The sequence below is a fragment of the Suricata suricatta genome, chromosome 12 (genome assembly GCF_006229205.1).
Source record: "Suricata suricatta isolate VVHF042 chromosome 12, meerkat_22Aug2017_6uvM2_HiC, whole genome shotgun sequence".
NCBI lineage: Eukaryota > Metazoa > Chordata > Mammalia > Carnivora > Herpestidae > Suricata > Suricata suricatta.
Genome location: NC_043711.1, coordinates 17,432,839 through 17,456,897, shown reverse-complemented (window position 1 = coordinate 17,456,897; position 24,059 = coordinate 17,432,839). Strand labels below are relative to the sequence as shown.

Below are 24,059 nucleotides of genomic sequence, written 5' to 3'. Positions count from 1 at the left end.
ATGAGCCGCACTGAGGGTGATGGTGGGAGCAGCGCTGCCCCACCTGGCAGGTTCCCCTCATACTTCAAGCCTCCAGCCTGGTGTGGTCCTGATTGTGTCCCTCTCCTGGTCACATCCACAGGGCACCAAGGGAGAGCCTGGTGACAAAGGCTCAGCCGGGTTTCTAGGAGCTCGTGGACTCACAGGACCCAAGGTCAGCCCTGCCCCAGGCACAGACCCCAAACCGCCCGTCACACACATTTGTCTCATGGGTGTCCTCTGAATATTGGAGGCTTTCCAGCCTCCCTCACTGTTGGCCACATGGCCATGTGCTTACATGGGATCTGTGTGCAGCTTGGGAGTCACTGAGTGGTATGGGGGACAGTCACACTGAAGGGCTGCCCTCCCCCATCTGTGTTTCCCACAGGGTGAGCCTGGTGCTGTAGGGATCCCAGGTGACCCGGTAAGATGCCCTTGCTCCCACAGAGAGCCTCTGCCACACAGGCCCCATCCCCCTGTGGTGGTCTTTAACCTTACAGTGACCCAGTGGTCTCACGGTGTCCTCATGCTGCCCAGGGCCCCCACCTTCACAGTGACTGATATGATGGTTCCACCTGTGCGGTGACCTCTGCCCATGGAAAACCCAGCCCTTCCAGTGGCTCTGGCCTCCAATAGTGACTCTCACCCCTGTGGTGTTCCCTGTTCCTTTCACCCGGAGTGATTCCCCTGTGTCCCTCTTGACCTCCCCTGACTCCATATTGACCACCAGGGACCCCCTCTGTCCACCAGGGATCACCAGGAAAGGATGGAACCCCCGGTGTCCGAGGCGACAAAGGAGATATTGGCTTCATGGGTCCCCGGGGTCTCAAGGTGCGAAGGGGCTCAGGTTTTTGCCTGGTCAGGAAGGCCTGATATGGGAGGGCAAGGTATCTGGGGTCAGATATGGGGGTATCTGGGGTTGCACGTGGGGCATTAGATTAGGAGTTGGAAGGCCAGAGGTTAGAGTGTCTGAGGGGAGGTTGGAGAGTGGTTCCATGGTCTGGTCAAGGGGTTAGGTGTCTGGAAGTCACTTTTCCATCTGCTTTTTCCCTCCAGGGTGAACGAGGGATAAAGGGAGCCTGTGGCCTTGACGGAGAGAAGGGAGATAAGGTACAGAGGTGATGGGGACATGGGCATCTGTGGGGCCCAGGGCCTAAGTCTGACCCCCCCTCTACCTGTTCCCTGCAGGGAGAAGCTGGTCCCCCTGGCCGCCCTGGGCTGGCAGGACGCAAGGGAGACGTTGTGAGTATGGAGCACTCAGAATGGGGAGAGGATGGGTGGGCCAGGACCAAGCTCATGTTTTCTCTTCTCCAGGGAGAGCCAGGTGTGCCGGGCCAGTCTGGGACCCCTGGGAAGGAGGGCCTGATTGGTCCCAAGGTATGGGCCCTCTCGACAGTGGACAAAAGGGGTCAGAATGGGGCAGGGAAGGTCATGGTAGGGTCATGGGGGTTTCATGTCAAGAGGGTTGTGGAAGGTTGGGACACAGGCTGGGTAGAGTGGGGTTGGTTTTGAGGTTTTAGGGTAAATTGGGGTCACAGTGGGGACTTTGGATTAAGGGATGAGAGGTGGAGAAGTGGGGAGATGTGCAACAGGGCTAAGAGGTCAGTGGGGGATGTTGGAGTGTTGGTATAAAGGAAACAAGTGAAAGCGGGGCAAGGGGTATTACAGTCAGGGCCAGGGTCATGGGGATCACGGCAGATTGAGGTTCCTGAGACGGTAGGGTCACAGGTGCTTGGGTCATGGAAAATTGTGGCCAGTGGACCAAGGGGCTTATGGCAGTTGAACTGAGGAGGTCAAGACAGACGGTCTCTCATGCTTCTTTCTGTTCTCAGGGTGATCGAGGCTTTGATGGGCAGCCAGGACCCAAGGGTGACCAGGGCGAGAAAGGGGAGCGGGTAAGTGCAGACCAAGGTCAAGCTAAAGAGACTGTACTTTCTGGAAGTGAGTCCATCTTTGGAGGCTTTGATCACTGAGCCTCACTGGTCTCTCCACAGGGGCCCCCAGGAATTGGGGGCTTCCCAGGTCCTAGGGGCAATGATGGCTCTGCTGGTCCCCCTGGGCCACCTGGCAGTGTTGGTCCCAAAGGCCCTGAAGGACTTCAGGGCCAGAAGGTAAAGAGCTCTGACTCTGACTCCTGACCGATGAACCTCCCTGAAACTTCCAATATCACTGACCTCTGACCCTCCAACCCATCCCAATACCCCTGCCCCAATCTCTGAGCCTATGATCTCAACTTTCCCTCCTTCTGAACTCTCTGACTGCTCACTCATCCTTGTGTCTGATAGGGTGAGCGAGGTCCCCCTGGAGAGAGAGTGGTGGGTGCCCCTGGGGCCCCTGGGGCCCCTGGAGAGAGAGGGGAGCAGGTAAGTGGGGATTCCTGGGATTGAGATCAGAGACTGGGGTGACCTCTTGTGGCCCTAAGATCAGAGATCACAGTCTGGTCCCATCCATTGCACACAGGGGCGGCCAGGGCCCGTCGGCCCCCGAGGGGAGAAGGGAGAAGCTGCATTAACAGTAAGTGTGGGCCCCGGTGGGCTGCACCCTGCCTCCTGCACCCTGAGCCTGGGCCCCTGACTCAGTGCTGTGCCCCTGTGACCCCTGCATCATATTCCCTTTGTCCCTTCTGTGATCCCTGGGTTCTTCATGATCCTTGTGGTCCTGTGTTCCCAGGAGGATGACATCCGGGGCTTTGTGCGTCAGGAGATGAGTCAGCATTGTGGTGAGTGGGTCCCAGCCCAGAGCCTCTCGGGTCTCATTCCACTCTGCTCCCCTAGACATGGGTAGGCGAGGACCGCAGAACTTATGGGGGGCAAGCAGTCACAGAGATGGGTGGAGATGGATAGATACATAGGAGGACATGTGTGCTCAGGACAGACATGCTGTGAGGACTTTCCCCATACGGTGACACGCAGCAAATGTGGGTGGACACGCAGTGTTCCTAGAAGCCCAGTGTGGCCTTGTGTGGAGGGGTGGAGGTGGGAGCAGCCTGGTGGGGCTCTGATGGCCCGGAGGGGTGTCAGAGAGTGAAGCTCCGTCTCTTCCTACCTCTGCTTCCGTTCCCTCTCCATGCCTGCTTGTTTCTGACCCTCCCTCTCGCCCTTTGTTGTCCTGTTCCCAACTTCTCTCTCTTGTCCTTTTTCTGTTTCTCCTCTTTCTTCCTTCCTCTTTCTCTGCTTCCCACCTTCTCTCTCTTTCTCTCCTTCTGTCGGTCTCTCTGTCACTCTCTCCTGCTGTCCTTCTCTGTCCATCTCTGCTGTGTGTATCCCTCCGTCTCCCTTTTTCTCTGCCCCTTTCTATCGCTGTCTCTTGCTCTCTCTGTTCTTTTCTCTCTACCTGCCCTTCTCTGCCCCCTCCAGCCTGCCAGGGCCAGTTTATAGCATCTGGATCACGTGAGTAGTTTTCTGCTCCTGGAACTCCCCTCATCCCAGGCCCCACTGTGCCCATCACCTGGGTTTACTCAGCAGGGCTTGGCTGGGGTGGCTGCCATCATGACCCCAAGGCCCTGTGCCCTTGCTCCTTGCTCCAGGACCCCTCCCTAGTTATGCTGCAGACACTGCCAGCCCCCAGCTCCACCCTGTGCCTGTGCTCCGGGTCTCTCATGCAGAGGAGGAAGGTGAGGACAGGGGACCCACGGGGCCTGTGTGGTGGGGCGCAGACACGTGCAGGGCACATGCCATGTGCAGAGGGGTGACATGGAGGGCACACCTGTGAGAGACTGGTGCTACCTGCCCCACCCCTGGGGCCGGGGTTGGGCAGCATGAATGCAGTCCAGCAGCAGCCCCGCTCACAGCACCCCACCCTGCGTGCAGGCCAGAGGCCCCCGGAGGACGATGAATATGAATACTCCGAATATTCCGTGGAGGAATACCAGGACCCTGAAGTTCCTTGGGATGGTGAAGGTGAGAACGGGTGCTGGCCCAGAGGTACTCAAGGAGGGGCAGTAGTGACCCCTGCTCACCCTTCACTGACCCCTAGTCCCTCTCTGACCGCTGCCACCCCTGCTGACCTGGTGACCCCCATTGGCCCTAGACCCCTGCTCGCTTCCGCTGGATGAGGGCTCCTGCACTGCTTACACCCTGCGCTGGTACCATCGGGCTGTGGCAGGTGGCACAGAGGCCTGTCACCCCTTTGTCTATGGTGGCTGTGGAGGAAATGCCAATCGTTTTGGGACCCGTGAGGCCTGTGAGCGCCGCTGCCTGCCCCGCGTGGTCCAGAACCAGGGAACAGGTATGGGCCTACCCAGATCAGGTCCTGGTCGGGGTCCCAGGTCAGGAGCCCTCTCAGTCTGAGGGACCTGGGACAGACCCCCAGACGAAGGAGCTGAATGGAGAACCCCAGCTGTGGAGTCCCCTCCATGCTCCCTCCTCAAGGACCTGAGTGAAGATCCCCTCTCTGAGGTCAGAGCCTCACTCCTGTTGTGCTCCCGGCTGCCCCAGTGACCATTTGTCCACTCCATGGCCCACATGCTGGGTGAGGCCAGATGCCTGACATCGGCTCCCAACCTGTCCCACTCAGGTGCTGCCCGGAGCTGAGGCCCAATGATGAGCTGGAGTCCAGCATCCCCTGGTGGAGTCCTGTCCCTCCCCTTGGTGCTAGAAGAAGCCTGTGTGCACGTGAGCGTGCACAAGCGTGTCCGTTATTTCAGTGACTTGGTCCCGTGGGTCCAGCCTTCCCCCCTGTGGACAAACCCCCATTGTGGCTCCTGCCTCCCCGGCAGATGACTCAGTGTGGAGGTGGCTGTGGGCAGTGAGCGGATGTGACTGCATCTGACCCGCCCCTTGACCCAAGCCTGTGATGACATGGTGCTGATTCTGGGGGGCATTAAAGCTGCTGTTTTAAAAGGCCCTTGTTGTGACTGTTTGGGGAGATGGGCATGGCAAGGAGTCAGGTTTTCCCTGGGAGGTCAGTGCTATCCTGCATAGGTGCAGAGTTCCTCTGTCCAGCCCTGGTCACTGTTCTGTGACTCAGTTGCCAATTTGTCCCCAAAAAGGAGTAGACAGAGTGGGGGCTGAGGACATGTCCTCACTGTCCCCCCCCCCCAGGAGGGGATGAGTCAGAGGTGGGGGGCTGCTTCATGACGGAGCCACGCCCAGGTCTACCTCAGGGGGCCGAGAGAGATAAATGGGCCCAGAGGGGCAGAGGCCTAACCACAGCACAGCACTGACTGGCCTCAGCTGAGGGCAGCCCCGCGGCCCCACCTTGCCCCAGAGGAGGCTGCTGCTGGTAGGATTGGGATGGCTCTGGGTGGGATGGGCAGGGCTTTGGGAGCTGAATGGATCTGGAAATGGGTTAGTGGGGGGTTCTGGACCTAAGAGGGCCCTGGAGTCTCTTGCTACTTCACCCTGAGGATTCCATTCCTGCCCTTCTTTATCTGAGGTCTGCGGCAAGCTCCCTCTTGTCCCTGTTTTCGCCATGCCTTGGCATCCTTATTTTCATCATGCTGTTTGTCTTTGGGCTGACTCCAGCCTCTTTGTCTTCCAGTCTTATGTTGCTCTGCCTCCATGTTCTCCCTCTCATCTTTTTCCCTCCCCTCCCTAAGTGTATCCATATCTGCATCTAGATCTAGACCTAGTTGTGCTCTCTGTCTCTTTCTCTCTCCTTGCTCTCTCGGTCTCCTGGGGCCCCTGCTCTGTCTGGCTGTCTTGTGCTTTTATCTCTGTCTCTCTTATCTCTCTCCGTCCCTTGCCTGGCCTCTGTAATCTCTACCTCTCTGTCTCTTTCCTTTGGTCTCCTTCTCTGTCTACTTTCCCCATCTGCATCTATCCATGCACTATGGCTGCCCAGAGCCCCTGCCCTGAGCCTTTTTTCTACTTACAGCCTGACCACATGATGACCAGGTGGGCTCTGCTGGTGCTGATGGTCCTGACATCCGGCAGGGCCCTGCTTGGCCCCACGACCCCTATTCCAGCCTTCCAGCTCGTCTCTCAGAACCCTCCCCAAGCCACTTCCTGCCCTGTGGCCTCGGAGAGCCCCTCACCCAGTACCACCGGCCCCTCCACTGCTTGGGGCCACCCCAGCCCTGGCCCCCGCCCAGGCCCCCGCATCACCCTCTCGCTGGATGTCCCCATTGGCCTCCTGCGGATCTTACTGGAGCAAGCCCGGGCCAGAGCTGTGAGGGAGCAGGCCACTGCCAATGCTCGCATCCTGACCCATGTTGGCCGCCGCTGAGCCTGAAGGCGGGGGTCACAGTGATGGGGCCACTCTGAATTAGGAGACCTGGAAGGCAGCAGCAGAACAGGACAGCACTACATCTGGGCACAGTGTGCCTGGCCACCACCCTGGACATCGCCATATCGGGTGACTGCCAAATGGAGTCTTGCCATATCTAGAGCCCCACAGGCTTACAATATGTCTGGACAGCTTGGACACTACCGTGGAATGTCACTACTGTGTGGAGTCTTGCCATGTCTGGGTGCCCCACAGTCAAAGAGCAAGAATCTGGACACTGCCAATATGGTCACTCTTGTGCCACTTTTAGGAACCTCAACATAGGAGCCCAGTATTGCATCTCACACCCGTCCACCTACGACCAGACCCACAGGTCCGCCCTGCCCCCAACAGGTCACCACACAGAGGGTTACAAGCTGAGAGTCACAAGCGTGTTTTGTGCTTCATGAGGGAGCACCCACCCCTGAAGAATGGGGCTGTCAGGGGCATCTCCAGGCATGGGTGACTGTGTGTGGGAAGTCTGTGGTTGTGACAGCCTTGCCTTGTGGTAGGTGTACGTGTGATGAGTGGGTGCATCTCTGCGTGTCTGACAGCTGTGAGTGTGTGGGCAAGGGGAGGGCATGCGCGGGGGCTGGGAAGAACAGGTGCTTGTCCCCTGAATCCGCATGAAGCACACTCAACACATGGCCAGGAACTGCCCTACCCACACCCCTGCACACCCAGCCTTGGCCCTTGGACACGGCTCAGGGGAGAGGAGGCTGCTGGGGCTCCAGTCCAGCCCGTACCCATACCTCCCTTGTTGGATTGTCCTGAGCAAACCAAAACGTGCTCACCTTTCCAAGCCTCAGTTTCTTCCTTTGTAAAGCAGAGTGATGCCACCAAGCTTCTTGTGAGCACGGAGTGACAGTGCACTTGAAGGTTCTGGCATGCAGGAAGAGCTCAATAAATGTAGTGACTGGAGAACGGGATGAATGAGAATCAGTCGTGTACCCAGGCAAAGACAGTCAAGGGTTTGGTCATAGCTGACTCTGTTGCCCCTCTGCCCACTCCCCTCCACCCCTGCCCTATTTCACCAACCTGGTTCCTTGGTGTAGAAGGAGTAGGTTTTGCATAATCTCACACCCCCAGCCCCATTGCCGGGCTGGAGATGGGGCTGACCTTCGGAACAGTGTGGACAGGCTTGCCTGAAGATGGGGCAGATACGCTGGGTACTGTAGACAGCTCCAGTTGGAGACGAGAGCAGACACTGGGCAGTATGGACTGCTCAGCCTGGAGAGGGAGGCCACACTGGCAGGAGTATGGCTGCCTGGGGTGGGGGCACTGTTGATCTCTCAAGTTGTGAGCAGCCCTGGGGGGCGGGCCCAGGGCGGGGCTGGGGAGGCGGGGCGACGGGGCACACCGAAGCTCCCTCACCGACCCGGAGGGCGGGGCTGCCTGGCTCCAGGCTGCAGGGGGCAAACGGCCCGGGCCAGTTCGTTTGCAGTATGGACCGAGGCACGGAGGGAGGCAGCGCCCTGACGGACCCCGGGTCAGGGAGCAGTAGGCGGGGTAGGCACCGGCGGCGGGGAGAGGGTGGGGGGATTGGGGAAAGACCAGGGTGAAGTGGGGGTGGTGCTGGAAAGGGTGCGAGAGTGTGTCTCTCTAGGTGTAGGGGTGCTCTGAGGGGGCATCAGCCTGTCGGTGGCAAGGGGGAGGGAGAACCCTGTTGCTGTGCAGGGGAGTGGGGGGCGGGGCTGGGCCAAGGGGGAACTATAAATAGCTTCTTCCTTCAGCCCAGGGAGAGGGACAGCCAGCTGGAGCTGCCTGAGGCCCTCCTGCTCTGCCCTTTGCTGGCCTCCAAGGGGATCAGGTTTGTCCAGGTCCCCCTCAGGAGTCACACATCAGTCTGAGGAGGCCCAGAAGCTCATTTGGGAACATTTTCATACGAAGTGGCTTTAACCCTTAAACCAGGATTTCTAGGACACCTACTGTGTGCCTTATGGGGTCCTAAGCTGCTCTAAGCACCTACTGTGTGTTCCATCCTGGTCATAAACCTCTCTAAGCCCTTATTGTGTGCCTTTGCTGGCTCTGAGTCACTCTGGGTGCCTACTGTGTGCCCTGTGCCAAACTGGGATTCAGCAAATGCAGACCATAGTTCCCAGGCTATTTGGTCACATGGCTCCATACCCCCCAAGTTGGGACCTCACACCCTCTGTGAGCTCTGGGCCCAGGGAGATACTGGGGTTGATCCTGGGCTTGAACTGGCTGGAGGAAGCTGGAGTTCCTGGGAACTCCCTGAACCTCCCAGTGGTGCAGAGGCGGGAGGAGGAGGGAAATAAAGGGGAAAGGAGGCAGTAGAGAGCAGCGGCTGCTAAGGCCGTCCTGTCTCTGTGCAGGCCTGGGTGCAGGGCTTGCTAGTGTGTGTGCACATGGGGCTCTGTGTGCATACTTCCGTGCACTGGCATGTGGGGCTGTGTGGCATTCACTGAGGTCCCTGGGCTTTTCTGCTGCAGGACTGACCAGCAGTTACAGGGATGGGGAAGAGTTTGAGCAGCAATAACTGAGGATCGAGGACTTCGGCCACACTATAGCTCGTAGCCTGGGACACTGGAGAGAGGTCCGGTGGTCAATGCAGAGGGCACCACGGGAGCCAGCCAGGGTCAGGCCAGGCAGGTTCATAGAGGCGGGGGGAGCTGAGCAGGACATATTCACACACGAGTGCATGCTGACGTCCAAGCACACTTTCTACCCTGTCATTCTGGGATCGCCCCAAGGAAGGAAAAGCCATGAAGATCAGCTGTTCTTTTGGACATCTACTGATGCTGGAGGAGCAGAAAGCCAAGAGAGCATTTCAATGGATGGAACAAGCCAGAGCCCAGGTGTAGGGGTGGGAAATGTGGTGATGTGGAAGGTGGGGGAGGTGAGGTTTTAAAGGGCTGGAGTTCATCTCAGCCTGTCGTGCACTGTGGGCTGGCTCTGTGACCCTAGACCCTGATCCCCTCCCTCAGCTTCCTACCTGAGAAATGGGTGGGAGATGAGGAGCATTCTTAGAGCAGAGGTAGACTCTGACCTTGGGGAGGGGCCCCAGGCTCCTCCTGCTGGTGACCTCTGGCCTCCTACTGGATGTTGGGACTTGAGAAGGTGTGTCTGGATTAGTCCAGGGTCAGACTGGGGAAGAGTGGGAGGTACACAGTCATTGCTCTTCCTGGGAAGTCAGGCTCAGACTGGGCTTGGGGACAGCTTCCTCGAAATGGCCCTGGCATCCTGCCCTGCTCTGGCTACCCCCTACCCCTAACTTTTTTTTAATCTTTTTAATATCTTTTATTTATTTTTTGACAGATAGAGAGAAACAGTGCAAGCAGGGGAGGGTCAGAGAGACAGGGAGACACAGAATCTGAAGCAGGCTCCAGGCTCCGAGCTAGCTGTCAGCACAGAGCCTGATGCGGGGCTCAAACCCACGAACTGTGAGCCGAGGCGGAACGCTCAACCTGTCGTGCACTGTGGGCTGGCTCTGTGACCCTGGACCCTGCTCCCCTCCCTCAGTTTTGTCTGAGCCGAGGCGGGACGCTCAACCAACTGAGCCACCTAGGCGCCCCTTACCCCCTAACTTTTGACTAGCATCCCAAGAGGAGTGAGGAGGAGACTGGACAAGCCAGAGGAGGTGCTAGGTGTCTGTGGATGCTAGAGCACGTAGACTTTGCAGTGAATGCTGGGGGTTGGATAGGGTGTAGGCGGGTAGAGACAAGGTCTCTGAGGTCAAGGTGATCCCATGATGGCCTTGGCAATGGCTAGGAGACAGACGGGAAGGCTAGCTGTGCCAGGAACCAGTGAGTGGCTTTGGAGAAGCAGGAAGCAGGTGGGTGGTCACAAAGGGCATCAGGAGCCGCCCATGAGTGTGTTCAGAGCTGCCCTGGCGTGAGATGGAAGGAGGTGGGAGCTGGACACTGCAGAGAGAGGATGAAGGAGGAAGTGCTCAACTCTGTCTGGGGCAGGGCATTCCCCTGGGGATAGGCAGGGAGAGCCGGCTTCAGGGAGGAAGTAGGTGGGCTTCCACCTCCCCGTCCTTCATCTCCTCTGAAGTAGGCAAGACATCTGTATCAGAGTCATCTTAAGGGCCCTTGCCAGGCTCTGAAGTGCTGGGTGGAGACAAGGGGGTGGCAGGGAGGTCAGAGGGAGGGGATGCTGCTCCTGTGATGCACTGGGCAGAATCTTGTTCTCCATGCCTCCAGCACCTGGTTCCTGGCTGGGCACACTTTGGGCAGAGAGAACCTGAGGGTGCCATTGTCCTGTCTGGGGGTTTTGTGCAGGACATTGCTAGGGGGCAGTGTGACCCAGTGTCAGTGGGGGCCCCAGGACAGAAAGTGTACAAAATTTTGAGAAACTGGGCTGAGGAGACAAAGGAAAGTATCCAGGGTTTCTGAACTTCTGGATTTCTCCCTTGCCATCTGCTTCCACTGCAGTCTTAGAGACAGGAGGGAGATAAATAATATAAATGATACGACTGATGTGCTTTAAAATGGATTTCTCAGACACTGACACTTTTAACAAATTCCAGAATCTTGTAAGGTTGATGATACTCGCATTCTATTTTCCTGATGAAGAGACAGAGATTCGTTTAAAAAATATGCAGATTTACAATTTAAAATTTAATTGGTAGAAATGAAATCTTGGAAGGAGAAGTAAGATACTGCCAGGGAACTTGGTTAAAAGGTCCTGTTCATGTGCTCCAGGTAGGCTGGAGTTTAGCCTGAGCTTCCCTGTAATCAATTTTGAGATTTGTCTTGTGTCCATGAGGTAAGGAAACTTTTCCCGCGTGGTTGACTGGTCGCTCCAGTGGTTGAGGGAAGAGTCCTGGAGCTCAAGAGAGGGTTTAGAAAGGACCGGACGCAGGGCTGGCTGGCGGTTGACAACTGGGATTAAGCAGGGGTCGCCAGACAGGTCCTGATCAACTGAGACCTGCGGGTCAAGCAGGCCCTGCCCCTGGGCATGCAAATCCCTCCCTCCTAGGGGACCTGAGGTCAAGGGTAGCAGTAAGCAGAACCCAGGTACTTGGGGGCAAGTCTATGCAGGCGAGGCCGTGGTGAGGTCAATGCGTATCTGAGCTTATGGTTGGGTGTGCCGGGCTTGTGCCTCCCCAGCAGGGTCTGCACTATCCAGGGCTACGGGCTGTGGAGTGTTGGGCATGCGCGTCCTCGATCCCGGCATAGTTGGTAAACCCGCTAGGTGAAAAACGGGCTGGCACTCGAATTGGGCATGCGTGGTCGGAGGCCAGGCCCTCCTCGGTCCGGGTAGGGCCTACTCGTTCTGGGGCGGGGCCTGCGGGATCTGGATTGGCGTCCGCACGCCTCGAGGAGGGCCGGGGCCGATGGGCGGCGCCTGGAGTGGCCCGAGGTGGCCTGGCTGCCGGGTTGCAATCCGCGCAGTCCGACTGATCCCGTCCCGGGTATGGCGTCCCCACGAGAATTGACCCAGAACCCCTTGAAGAAGATCTGGATGCCCTACAGCAATGGGCGACCCGCTCTGCACGCCTGCCAGCGCGGTGGTGAGGCGGGGTCCTTGGGGAAGGGGAGGGCGGCGCACCGGGATGCGTGATAGGGCGGCCTGGGCAGTGGTCTCCCTTGGAGAGGGGGGCCAGGGACAGGTGAGAAGCCAGGAACAGATGAGGCTGCCGTGACTAGTTGTAGGGGAGCAGGAAAGGACCGGGAGTCGGACACAGGTGTGGCAGAGCAGGGGGAGGAGACAGGTATGTGAGCGCAGACTGTGGCCGCGTCTGCGCTCTATGCTCGCTAGGGGCTAGGTCTGGCCCTCATCACCTCGGGGAGGGCGCCGGCCCCTTGTCACCCTACTCTGTATTCACTAGGTCAGGCCAGGGGGAGATTTGGAGCTTCATCCTGCCCTCTCTGCAGGCCAGAGAATGTAGACCGGTTCTGAGCTGTGTTGGCCTTATGGAAATCATTTGGTCTCTCTGAGCCCAGAGGTTTCAAAGGCCCAAGGGTGGGCCAGTCCTCCAGTGAGAGAAAGGGTGCCCCTTGGCCTTAACTGCCCACCTCTGGGCCTAAAACTGAGCTTAGGGAGGAATTTCAGAGAAGTGCAGTTGTGCTGAGGATGGAGAAGGTGGAGGACACTCCCTTACGGACCTGTCTTTGTGTTCCTGGCTGTATATGCATCCAGATGGGGTCCTGGGCGAATGGGAAAGTGAGAAGGGAAAACATCCAGGAGACATGCTGAAATCCGTGGAATTGTTAATGAATTGTTAGGGGGCTTGCTTTTCCTGGGATCCTGATGTTTAATCCACTTTACTTGACTTTCTGTGTGTCTTTAAATGAGTCTGCAACCTTATTGCCAAGAAAAACAAAGTTTTTTTTTTTAGGAGTAACCGAAACATAACGAATTTGCAAGTTGGCAAGGACCTCAGAGAACATCTAGTCCAACTCGTGGTACAGATATAGAAATGGAGATTAGGAGATTGTGTGATGTGCTAGGATCTCCCTGTATACCTTGACCTCTGCTTGGGCATAAGGGAGGGGAAAGTGCTCCATGCTTGTTTTGCTTTGGGGCCAGCCTGGGGGCCTTGGCTTTGACCAAGATGTGAGTCCTGTGGGCAGGCTGCGTGTATCTCTTACTGTACTGGGTCCTGGTAGGGGGTGGTCATGTTTTTGACCAGACGTTCTGGTGGGTCATGGCTCTGACCATGATGTAGGTCTTGGTAGGATGCTGAGGTGGCGGTCAGCCTCTTAGCCCCAGAGCCATGGCTTTCCAGTCAATACTCAGTCCTTAGAGTCTATGGCTACATCCTAGCCATCCCTTCTTTCAGACTTTTACGGAGGGACTGAGGCCAAGGCCCCTTGCTCTTGTGGTTGTAGCCAATCTGCGTTAGGCTGTGTTGTCCTCACTAGGGGGTGGCTGCTATTCCTACATAAAGGGGAAGGAGTCACAACCTGGGCTCTGCAGGCAGGAACACTCAAGCCACATGGTAGCTCAGCTGTGTGACATTGGGCACAGAGCTGATCCTCTTGGCCACAGGCTCCTCATCTGTGGGATGGAGGCAGCCATCTCCCTACACCCAGAAGCTGCCAGGAGCTCCCTCAGGAGGAGGCGCTTGATAAGAGGCAGCAGGTGCTGCTGACATTTCATCACCCTTTTCTTCTCTGTATGTCCGAGTCAGGAATTGAAGCCTCAGCCCTGAGCCAGCCCCCATTCCAGGTGGCAAAGATGCTGAGACCCATTGGGGAGGGGCCTGTGTTTCTCTACGCTCCAAGGATGCGATGAAAATATGGCTCTGGCCTAAGCAGAGGAGCGTGTGCCTTGGTACTGGGTCAGGGTGTTGCAGTGGGTGGGATTCTGGATTGGTGCAGAATGGGAGGGCTTCCTGGAGGAGGAGGCACCCAAGAAGCTAAAGATGAGACCTGCAGATTGTGTGGTGGTTTGCACCCCAAGAGAGGGTCCCCGAGTTCACAGCAGGGAGTAAGCCAGGAATGAACATGGACCCTGTCTGGGCAGCACCTCCAGTCCCTAGAGATGGTTCATGCAGCATTTTACCCTCTACATGGTGGACTTGTAACTTGATGGGAGACGACAAGGACAGGTGAGGACTTGAGGGAGGGGGATGGATAGAAGTTGACTTGATTACAGGGCTTTGTAGAGAAGAGGATATGGGGCCCACGGCTTGTCTGTGCTGTGTTGTGGGTTGGCTTTGGTGACTAGTCCCTGGCTCCTGAGGGCACCACAGCCTGCTTGGCTGTGTGTCCTCCAGCCCCACTCTCCATTAGCAATTCTTCCTTCGATAAAATTCAGAGCTGCACATGAGGGCATGGATGTTGTTACCTTCCTCGTCATTGATCCCTCAGCTCAGATTCGGAGGAGTTCCGGGGGCAGGTGGGGCAGGGAATGAAGAAAGGAATCAGAACATGGCAAAAAAGACAGTGCATTTTATAGCTTTTCTTTTCTTTTCTTTTCTTTTTTGAGAGAGAGAGAGAGAGAGAGAGAGAGAGCGAGCAAGCACACAGGTGGTGGAGGGGCAGAGGGAAAGAGAGAATCTTAAGCAGTATTCACGCCCCAGCATAGAGCCTGGCTGGGGTGGGGCAGAAGGGCTCAATCTCATGGACTGTAAGATTATGATCTGAGCCTAAATCAAGAGTTGGATGCTTAATCAACTGAGCCATCCAAGTACCCCTGTGGTAGCTTTTATCAGCAAAAAGGTAGCAAGACTTCTTCTTCTTTTTTTAATGTTTATTTATTTTTGAGAGAGTGAGACTGAGCACAAGTAGGGGAGGAACAGAGAGAGAGGGAGACACAGAATCTGGAACAGGCTCCAGGCTCTGAGCTGTCAGCATAGAGCCTGATGTGGGACTCGAACTCACGAATCATGAGATCAGGACCTGAGCTGAAGTGGGCTGCCTAACCGACTGAGCCACCCAGATGCCTCTAGACTTTTTTTTTTTTTTTTAATATTTATTTATTTTTGAGAGAGACAGAAACAGAGACAGACCATGACCAGGGGATGGGCAGAGAGAGAGAGACACAGAATCTGAAGCAGGCTGTAGGTTCTGAGCTGTCATCACAGAGCCTGATGTGGGGCTTGAACTCACAAACCACGAGATCATGACCTGAGCTGAAATCGGATGCTTAACCGACTGAGCCACCCAGGTGCCCCAGGTAGCAAGATTTCTTGGCTAAGGACATGACTGGTGCATGCACAGGACAATCGGAAAGATGACTTTCTGTCCCCTCTGAACAGGACAGTGATGCCAGGTTGCTTTATTTTATTTTATTTTTTAACATTTATTTATTTTTGAGAGACAGAGAGAGGTAGATCATGAGCAGGGGAGGGGCAGAGAGAGAGGGACACACAGAATTAGAAGCACGCTCCAGGCTCTGAGCGGTCAGCACAGAGCCCGACATGGGGCTCAAACCCATGAATTGTGAGATCATGACCTGAGCTGAAGTCGGACGCTCAACTGACTGAGCCACCCAGGCGCCCCTAGATTACTTTATTTTAAAGGGTTCTCCTGCCCTCACCCCCCCAAAGAAAGGTACTCCCTTCCACAGCCTGCCTTGAGGTAGGAGCATGTGCAATTCAGGAATCAGTTTTGGAACTCATTCCAGGACTTGTGGCTGCCCCAGAGGTGACACCACCTGAAAGTTGTCACTGTGTAGCACCAGGCCTGTCTCTTGACTCCTGGGTCTCCTATGGCTTTAAGCAAATTGAATAGGAAAAAGGAAGCAGACAGGTAAGTCGAATTGCTGGGTAGGCAGGTTTCCCTGTGCACCTGCCTCATGTTCTAAACGGTGAATTCTGCTGTCCGGGTGCTCGGAGCTGAGGTTCTTGAGGGCCCAGAGCCGCAGTTCCAGCTGCGCACCCAGCTCACCTGGCGCATATGTTCTCTGTTTAGGCATGGCGGTGTGTTCCCTCCCGTGGGTCTCTGCTGCTGGCGCTTGCCTGTGTTTTGCTGCTGTAAGCAGAGCTGTTGCGAATGCACTTGTACTTTGATCTTTCTTTGGGTCATTTCCTTGGGAGCTTATCTTGAGGAACAAAGATGGTAGGTGATTTATTGCACTTGCTCTGTACCCAGCCCTGGTTCACTGCCCTGCCCCCGCACCATGGCTGTGCCTGGGGCCAGGGGATGCAGTTACCACACTAAGGGAGGAGGCCAGGAGTGTCTCTGGAGGATGGGAGATGTGAAGAGGGATCCTTGAGGTCGTGGGAGAGCCCTTCAGGGAGCAGTGGGAAGGAGCGGAGCAGGCTGGGTGCAGGTTTCCCCGCTAGTTAGTAGCTGACTCACTACTCTCTGGTTGCTCGAGAGCCCTGGCCAGCAATTGTGCAAACGGCACAGGCCATTGTGTCACTGACCCTCAGGATGCAGGGCCTTGCTTAACTTGCTTTTCTCTCTCCTTAGCCAATGCTGAGGTTTTTCTGCAAGGTCACTCTTACTCACCCTCAGCCTGTGTTCTGTGGGATCCTCTCCTTCTCTCCCCTGAGGCTCACAGTTTGGGTCACATTTGCCCAACGGTCATGTGAGGAGCGATGGAGCCCCGACTGGCAAGCAGGGCCCTTTACTTCTCTGCAAGACCTGCCTGGAGACAGACAGGTGCCTCTGCGCCCGAAGCCAAAGGGCAGTCGGTGCTGAGCTGCCCCTGCGTCCTTAGCCAGGTGTGCCACCAGGCCTGGGCAGAGGGCACAGGTTCCCAGACCTGCTCCGGCTTTCACGTGGAGTAGTACTAGACCTCACTGAGGGACAGTCATCCCATTTTACAGGTGGGGACGCCAAGCGTCTGGTTGCCAGTAGTTGTCAGAGTCAGGATAGGTACCCATGAGACGGGTCACATGAGGCTGGCGGTTCTGCTGTGTTGGTGTCTGTCCTAGTGGGCCAGGGTTTGGGGGTGATGTGTCCAGACCTGTCCCCGCCTCCAGCCTCAGCAACTTCTCTGGCTGGCACACTGGCCTGGTGGCACATGAGATGGTAGGGGATGGGCTATCAGAGGACATTGTGGACATTGGTCTCAAGCCCTCGTGGCGCTCCCCCTGGGAGATTTTGAAAGGCACACCCCTCAACCTGCACCCATAATTTTTGAGCGCCAACTCTGTGCCAGTCCCCACAATCCTGAATGGCTCAGCCACTGCATGGCTGCTCTTGTTCCAAGTGATCAAGTGTAGCAGGCAGACTCAAGTGCAGCGGGTGAGGTGACTAGGACTGAAGGAGAGTGTGCCAGGGTGGTGCGGAGGTGCTTGGACGAAGGGTTCACTGAAGAAGCAGCTCTTGAACTGGGCTTTGTATGAGGTGGACAGGAAGGGGAAGCCGTGGTACTGTACTAGCAGGAATGCGGATGACTGCTAGGCTGGGGTGCGGATTCCTGGGTGACAGGTGGCGCACTGACTATCCTCTGGGCTTTGGCTCTGTCCTGCATGTTCATTCAGGGGTGTGGCCCATCCAGCTTTATAACCACAGTGCACCTCTGGATCAGGGGCTGGTGAGATCCTGCTGCATCCGCTGGAGCCCAGACAGGCCTGAGCAGCAGGGCCATGCCAGTGGTGGCTCGAGACCAGGGTCTGAGGCCAGGAGGCCTGGAGGGCACGTCTGAAGTCCTCTGCCAGGACAGAGGGAGGGGCACTCTGGGAGAGGTCCCAGCTCTTGTCTGACACCAGCTCCTTGCCTTTCAGTTTGCATGACCAACTGTCCAACGCTCATTGTCATGGTAGGGCTGCCCGCCAGGGGCAAGACCTACATCTCCAAGAAGCTGACTCGCTACCTGAACTGGATTGGCGTGCCCACGCGTGGTGAGACTTGGCCTCGGCTTCCAAGGGGGCCTTGGGGCTTTGTGGGGAAAGGGAGGGGAGAGGAAAAGAGAAGGCTGATCTGCGGTGGGTCAGGTCAAGAGTTGGGGAGGACTGCTGCTGTGTGAAAGATGAACCTTTCTTTCCCCCCAGAATTCAATGTTGGCCAGTATCGCCGGGACATGGTCAAGACATACAAGTCTTTTGAGTTTTTCCTTCCAGACAATGAAGAGGGCCTGAAAATCAGGAAGTGAGTGTATGTATGTATGTGTGTGTGATGTGTATGTGGGATTGTGTGTGTTTACAGAGAAAGCCCTGGAGCCCAGGTGCCCATCACGACTAAGCTGCCCCTGAGCCCCGGCCTTGCCCTGCTCCACTGGGCTGTGATAGGGCTGGTCTCCTGATGTCTCAGGATGTGGTGGGGCTGGGGATGTGTTGGATTTAGGGACAGTGGGAGAGGGTGTGCGGCCTCTAGGTGGTTGGTCCTGCCTTGGGCCTCATGAACTCTTAGTAAGGACATCCTAGGGGAGGGAAGAGGGGCTCCAAGGAGATGGAAGGGGCTTAGCCAGGGCAGGTCAGGGACTGGCTGCATAGAGTCCTCTCAGCTTGCTTACCCCAGGCCCTCCATGGGGATGGTGTCCAGTAGGGAGGGAGGTGCAGAGACACAGGCCTCAGGGATGGGGCACAGTGGGAGCGGGATTGCCTCCGGGCACCTTCTCACAAACCTGGAGGATCAGCCCAGAACCATGGCCTTTCTTCCCTTGTCCCAGAATAAACAGTGTACTTGGAGGATGTTTGGCATGTGCTTGGCATGTTCTTGGCATGTGTAGGATAGGCTGTGGCTTTGCTTTCTTGTGGCTCAAACTTCACACTCTTGCTCTTATTCATGAGATGAATATTTGCATATGACATCCTACGTCCTCCCCTCCCCGCCCCATTCAGACTTGAACCAGGAACACCAGCTGGTGGTCTGAGTAGCTCTGCTGCGTTCTTTTTGGCAGATGTCAGCTGAGGGTTCAGGAAGCTTTCTTGGCCTTGATCTGGGCCCAGCCATTGTGGTAGGGGTTTTAGCAGAGGTTGGCGCGGCTCTAGTGACCTCCCCAAATCGAGCACAGCTCCAGGCCAGAAGCTACTGGGTTGTTGCCCAAGCCTGGGTACTAGGCTGCCTGCTCTGTCTTTGGCCACCAGGGGGCAAGATCTCTTCGCCATGGGGCTATGCCAGGCCTCTGCACCAAGAAGGTGGGGGAATGACATTAAGGCCTGTGGCTGAATTGTGGGTGAAACTTGAGACTGGACCCTTTGGTGACCCTGACAAAAGGGAGGGGACTGCTATTTGAACTCCTGCTGTATGTTGGGTGCATGCTGCCCACTATCACTCCCCCTTCCCATTGTACAGATGTAGAAACTGAGGCTCAGGAGTCTCATATAAGGTAACAAGTTACTTCACAGAGCCCAGACTTGAATCTAAACGCATATACCACTAAAAACTGTTGTGTCCATCTTTCTAGTAATACTCAATTAGTAGGTCAGAGATCGTATCAAATGCAGATTCTACAACATCCTCAAGCCGTGGCACTGACTAGCTTGTCTGCTCTTCCCTGCAGTGGGTCTCCCAGATGCGGAGACCAGGTCTGAAAATAATGGTATTTGTAGGATCACCCAGGGTTAGAATTTGAAGCCAGGCCTGTCTGAATCCAAAACCTTTGTGGGAAGAATAAGGGAGCTGGCATTCCTAGGGCTCACTGGTAATTCTGCTTAGGTCTCCCATCGAAGGTAGGAGGATCAGGATTAACTGAGATGGGGAAACTCAGCCTCGGGAGTGGTTGGGAGCTAGTCCAGGGTCACCCAGCTGGAACAGAGGCCACAGCGGTAAGGGCTGGGGGCAGGCTCACATGTGCCTCTCTGCAGGCACACTGTCTGCCTATTCCTGGAAGCCCTCCCTCCTGGATCTGAAGCCTGGGTCTGTGTGACAGGACCATTTCCCAGTAACCAGCCCCGAACGTCCCACAGCTAACTGGCAAAATAGAAGAACCAGACTTTTTACAGTGGGAAGCCTGAGAAGAGAAGATGGTATTTCCCAGAGGCCTAGGTACTCATACATTGTTGAGGTCCCTGGAGCTCTACAACACTGATGTCTGTCCCTAACACTGGGCACAGGAGTCTCCTACTACACAAGAGCCATCAGGCACCCCTGGGTGCATGTATGTCTAACAATTCAGTTCAGTTCTAACACTGTCTATCTGGAGTTAGTATCCGTCTGCACAGGTTAAGGGCTCATTCCCACGAGACTGCCCCCTTTTGCTGAGGCTCCCAAGCTGTTCCTCCCAGCATCTCCCCTGGAGCCCTGAGGTTTACGTGGTGCTGCCTCAGCCAGAGCAGCCCACAGATCTAAGCTCGGAGGATAGCACTCTGAATACAGGTGGCCAGAAATGCTCTGGCAACGACAACTTCCCAGACTCTCAGAATTCGGGTTTTTTGGCATCCAAAGCTCTTTGAAGTTTTAATTGAAAGACCCATGGGGCACAGAAAGGTCACAAGGAGGCATAGGAGCTGAGCTCCTTCCAGACCTGGACTCAGCTCTGCCACCAATGTCTCCATGACCCCAGCAGTCTGTCTCCTGCTCTGCTTAGCCTGTGCCTCCATGCATGGCAGTGGCCCGGCCCAGCGGGGGAAGCCCTGACAGCACAGCCCTTTGACGCACTGGGGGTTTACGCGCAAAATCTGAAGATCAAACAAATGGAAGATCTAATTTTATTCTTACATCAGAAAAGGTCAAACTGATTTATCTACCTGCAGACCTTAGGAGGTCTGGATAAAGGAGGAATGGATAAAATTAGGAAGATCCTTATATGTAGCAGTATATTTTGCCTCAGTAAACCAAAAGGGTGACATGTTCTGAAAGCAGTGTAACCAACGGTCAGTCATGGGGAAAGTTTCACCTTCCAGGGGGCCCGTGGACATGGTGCAGGAGGCAGAGACACAGCACCCTCCTCCAGAAAGGGTAGTGTCACCTGCTTTCTCTTCCAGGAAAGAAAATTGAATATTAAATGTAATGTTGCCCTGGAGGCCAGCAATAGTGTCTTTTGTCTCCCCACCACCAGCCCCCAACAGTCACATACAAGGAAATGTCTGGGTTTGATAACCAGGGGAAATGCATGACAATCGGAAATTATGAATATGGCAAATGGCAGCCTGGATGGGTTCTCACAAATGAGATGAGAAGAGAATGCACAGAAAAGTGCTATTAAAAAAAATATTTCCAGTGTCCGGGAACACATAGCCTTCCACTTACAGGAGTAGAGTCCGCAAAAGTGCTGAAAATTACCTTTAGGAAATAGAGACCTTGAGAAGAAAAGGGGCTCCAGGGACTGTGCCCTCTCTGGTCTGGGGTAGACGTATCCCTGACCTATTGCCCTCCTACAGCCAGGGTCAGGTGCTGGGCTGACCCTGTATTTTCTCTTCTGAAGGCAGTGCGCCCTGGCGGCCCTCCGTGATGTCCGGCGGTTCCTTAGTGAGGAGGGGGGACATGTGGCGGTGAGTGTAACACCCTGGTGACTTCTGAGAGTGACATGTGGGAACCTATATACCTAGCCCTTTGCTCATCAGGAATCAGGAAGGGGAAGTCTGGGTGCATATGGCCCCAGCTGCCCCTGGGAGCCAGCCCTTGGGCAGAAATCTACAGCCACCATATGAGAGGAAGCTAGAGGCTGGATGTGTGCTGGGAATTTCCCTCTGGGCTGTGGTTGCGTTTGATCTTGTAAGACTGTCTTCTGAATATTCACATGGTTGGTCACCGCGTGTGGTAGATCTGTGGTAGATCGTGTTACCGAGTCTTTAGCAAATGTGATTTCTCCTGGGTTGGGGAGAATCCTGGCCTATATTTAGTGGCTGTTCCAGGAGCCAGCTGGATCCTGGGTAATGGAATTCCCCCTGTGCCTTGGCCCCTCCTGTCAGGTGGATGGATGGGACACAGTTGAGCAACGGTGTCTGCTGGAAAGGATCCTACCCTGACCCTATAGTCAAACACAGGAGCTGCTTTTTCCTTCCGTTTTCCTCTTGGAAGCAGCCTCCCGTATCTCTTTGTCCCCCAGCTACACCTGGATCAGTTGCCTTCTCGGTCTGTGGTACCCTGGGAATTCCCTTCTCCTGACTCCTGCTCTCAGACCCCATGCCTTCCTGTTCCTTGTTTACTGACTTGTTTTGTTGGAGCGCATCCTCCAGTAGCTTCCTGAAAAGGGTACTTAGGAAGTACGTTGCATGAGACCCTGCATGTCTGGTGATGTCTTTTTTTATCCTTATAGTTGATGGTTGGGTGTAGGTGGGAAGTATTTTTTCCTTTAGAATTTCCACAATGGTGCTCTGTTGTGTTACGGCTTCTAGAGTGGCTGTGGAAAAGTCTGATGCATTCTGATTTGCTCATCTCCTTAATAGTTTCATATCTTGGCTACTGGAGGTGCTCATGCCCTTTTCTCTGGGCCTTGCGGTGGGTCTTCTCCACCCCACACTGGGTGCTGGGGTGACCCTTTTCTTTTCTTTTTTTTTTTTTATCTTTAGTTTGTTGTCAAGTTGGTTTCCATGTGACACCGAGTGCTCTTCCCCACAAGTGGCCTCCTCCATGCCCATCACCCCCCTTTCCAATTCCCCTTCCCACTTCAGCCCTCAGTTTAAGTGAGCTATTTTGATGTTTATTTATTTTGAGAGGGAGAGAGAGCATGAGTGGGGAGAGGAGCTGGGGTGACCCTTTTCAATGGGAAACTCTTCTCTAACAGGTCAGGAAAATTGTCATCTATTAATTAGTTTGATAAACCACCCCCACCACTTTCTGACAGTGATTTATTTGCCAATCCACTCCCATTTTCTGAGCTGTTTTTTCTAGAACTCATGGTGGCTTCATGCTAGGCTTGAGCCCTAATTTTATCTTTTTTCTCCTTATTTTCTATCTCTGTCATTTTTGCTCTATTTTTAGGGAGACTTCCTCAAGAAGCACTTTATCTTGTGAGCATTGGGTTGAATTTTTAAAAATTCATGTGATCATATTTTAATTTCTAAATTCTAAATTTCTTATTCTCTTGAGTGTTTTAGTTTTTTTTAGAATTCTGTTTTGTGGTTACTATAGTATTTTGTATCTCTCTTTAGATAACAATTGTAAGTTGTCTGACATTCCTTTCTATTCCATGCCCTGTCTTCTTTGGCTAAAAGTTCCTTTTATTCTTTTTTTATCTAGTCTCTGTTTTTCATGTTAGAGGTTTTGTTGGAGCATCCAGTGAGCCCTGATTGAATGCCCTTTAAAAAACAATCTTGCTCTGGGGGCGCCTGGGTGGCTCAGTTGGTTAAGCATCTGACTTCGACTCAGATCTTGATCTCATAGTTTGTGAGTTTGAGCCCCATGTCAGGCTCTGTGCTGACAGCTCAGAAGCCTAGAGCCTGCTTTGGATTCTGTGTCTCCCTGTCTCTCTCTCTGCCTCCTCCTCCACTCATGCTCTGCCTCTCTCTGTCACTCAAAAATAAACGTTAAAAAAAAATTTTTTTTTGAATCCTGCTCCAAAAGACGCTTGGACCCACACGTGAGTGGGTCACCCCTGAGGGTGTGTGGACAGGCCCCAGGCAGTTCATGAGGAGTTCCAGGCAGGTCAGCCTGGTGGGTGCAGTGGGGGGAGGGCCTCGGGCTCCCCCTGGTCTTTGCTGAACCCTCAGGCAGTCCTCCCTGTTACTCCGCACATGGGTCCCTATTCTCAGAGACACCTGTGTCCCCATTCCGGCCATCCTGGTTCTGCACAAGTGGGTATGCTCTGGTGGGCGAGGGCTTGTGTTTGGTTTTCTCCATTTCTCTGAGTCATTCTCCCAAATTTTGTTAACATCGCCTCTCCTGTTCTCTTTATTCTTCTTTTCCCATTTGAGTAGAGGCTGAGGATGGCACGGAAATAAGCAGGGGTTCAGCCCTCCATGTGTAACTGGTTTTACAGGAAGCTTGGACCAAGTCACGCATAAGCTGAGTGCCTGCTGCATGCAGGACTTGCTGAGTGCGCCCTTCGTGTCAAGGGTTTGCCCTGCCAGGAGCAGAGCCACCCACTCCTTCGAGCTTCCTTGAGGTGTTCCTCGAGGAAGGGGAGGACCAACCCAGCCCTTGCAGGCTAAAGGACACTCGCCAGGCGGGTGGCCCGAGCACCAGAAGGTCCCTGTGAGAAATCCGGTCCCTGTGCTGCAGCTGTTGGTTGGCCTCCCCTCTTCTCCAGGCGAGAGGCCAAGTTAACCCTAGTCTTGTCATAGGTTTTCGATGCAACGAATACCACTCGAGAACGGAGAGCAACCATCTTTAATTTTGGGGAACAGAACGGCTACAAGGTAAGGCCTCTTTGGTTCTCCTTCTTGGTTGGGCTGTGGCACATTCGGCCCTCTGGAGCCCCTTTCAGAGCGTGCTGATGTGTGTTGGGCATCAGGCAGGTGGGCTCAAGTCGATCTGGGATCGAGGGGTTGCTGTTTCCTCTTCACCTGGAATTTTCTTTTCAGGGAGGTGGGTGTCTTGATGGGAGAGTCCTGGAAAGGGTGGCACCTGCTTTGGTCCGGGGCTTCTTGACCCTGCCCTCAACCCCAGAAGAAGGCCGTTGGGTCAGCATGGCCCTCA

At 55.0% G+C, this 24,059-nt stretch overlaps 3 protein-coding genes across 23 annotated transcripts in view; all 3 read left to right on the top strand.

Annotated features, from left to right (window-relative positions):
- Window positions 1-4,862, top strand: part of COL7A1 (collagen type VII alpha 1 chain) — a 30,691-nt gene extending 25,829 nt beyond the window's left edge. Inside the window, exons 103-118 of the mRNA XM_029917872.1 lie at window positions 122-193; window positions 407-442; window positions 769-849; window positions 1,075-1,128; window positions 1,207-1,260; window positions 1,333-1,395; window positions 1,851-1,913; window positions 2,013-2,129; window positions 2,304-2,381; window positions 2,479-2,532; window positions 2,689-2,737; window positions 3,375-3,407; window positions 3,545-3,631; window positions 3,828-3,917; window positions 4,048-4,245; window positions 4,534-4,862. Of these exons, the coding sequence (XP_029773732.1) occupies window positions 122-193; window positions 407-442; window positions 769-849; window positions 1,075-1,128; window positions 1,207-1,260; window positions 1,333-1,395; window positions 1,851-1,913; window positions 2,013-2,129; window positions 2,304-2,381; window positions 2,479-2,532; window positions 2,689-2,737; window positions 3,375-3,407; window positions 3,545-3,631; window positions 3,828-3,917; window positions 4,048-4,245; window positions 4,534-4,550 (1,146 nt within the window). The 3' untranslated portion in view covers window positions 4,551-4,862. The remainder of the gene's footprint in view (window positions 1-121; window positions 194-406; window positions 443-768; window positions 850-1,074; window positions 1,129-1,206; window positions 1,261-1,332; window positions 1,396-1,850; window positions 1,914-2,012; window positions 2,130-2,303; window positions 2,382-2,478; window positions 2,533-2,688; window positions 2,738-3,374; window positions 3,408-3,544; window positions 3,632-3,827; window positions 3,918-4,047; window positions 4,246-4,533) is intronic.
- Window positions 4,863-5,690: 828 nt separating this feature from the next.
- UCN2 (urocortin 2) lies at window positions 5,691-7,142 on the top strand. The gene has a single exon (XM_029918072.1). The coding sequence runs from the start codon at window positions 5,791-5,793 to the stop codon at window positions 6,184-6,186; it is 396 nt and encodes a 131-aa protein (XP_029773932.1). The 5' UTR covers window positions 5,691-5,790; the 3' UTR covers window positions 6,187-7,142.
- Window positions 7,143-7,636: 494 nt separating this feature from the next.
- PFKFB4 (6-phosphofructo-2-kinase/fructose-2,6-biphosphatase 4) overlaps window positions 7,637-24,059 on the top strand; it is a 60,232-nt gene continuing 43,809 nt past the window's right edge. For 15 of the 21 annotated variants that reach the window (XR_003901535.1, XR_003901530.1, XR_003901531.1 and 12 more), the window contains exons 1-5: window positions 11,517-11,707; window positions 17,324-17,440; window positions 17,591-17,687; window positions 20,905-20,971; window positions 23,705-23,779. Coding sequence is in view for 2 of the 21 variants with exons in the window: in XM_029919131.1 (XP_029774991.1) it covers window positions 11,611-11,707; window positions 17,324-17,440; window positions 17,591-17,687; window positions 20,905-20,971; window positions 23,705-23,779 (453 nt within the window). In the remaining 19 variants the exon portion in view is untranslated. Of the gene's footprint in view, window positions 7,735-11,515; window positions 11,708-17,323; window positions 17,441-17,590; window positions 17,688-20,904; window positions 20,972-23,704; window positions 23,780-24,059 lie in introns of those variants that run through there. The other 6 variants (XR_003901533.1, XR_003901536.1, XR_003901534.1 and 3 more) reach the window with 3 other exon arrangements.

Excerpts from the sequence above, each read along its gene's own strand:
- UCN2 (XM_029918072.1), top strand. The coding sequence starts at position 5,791 with ATGGCTGCCCAGAGCCCCTGCCCTGAGCCTTTTTTCTACTTACAGCCT.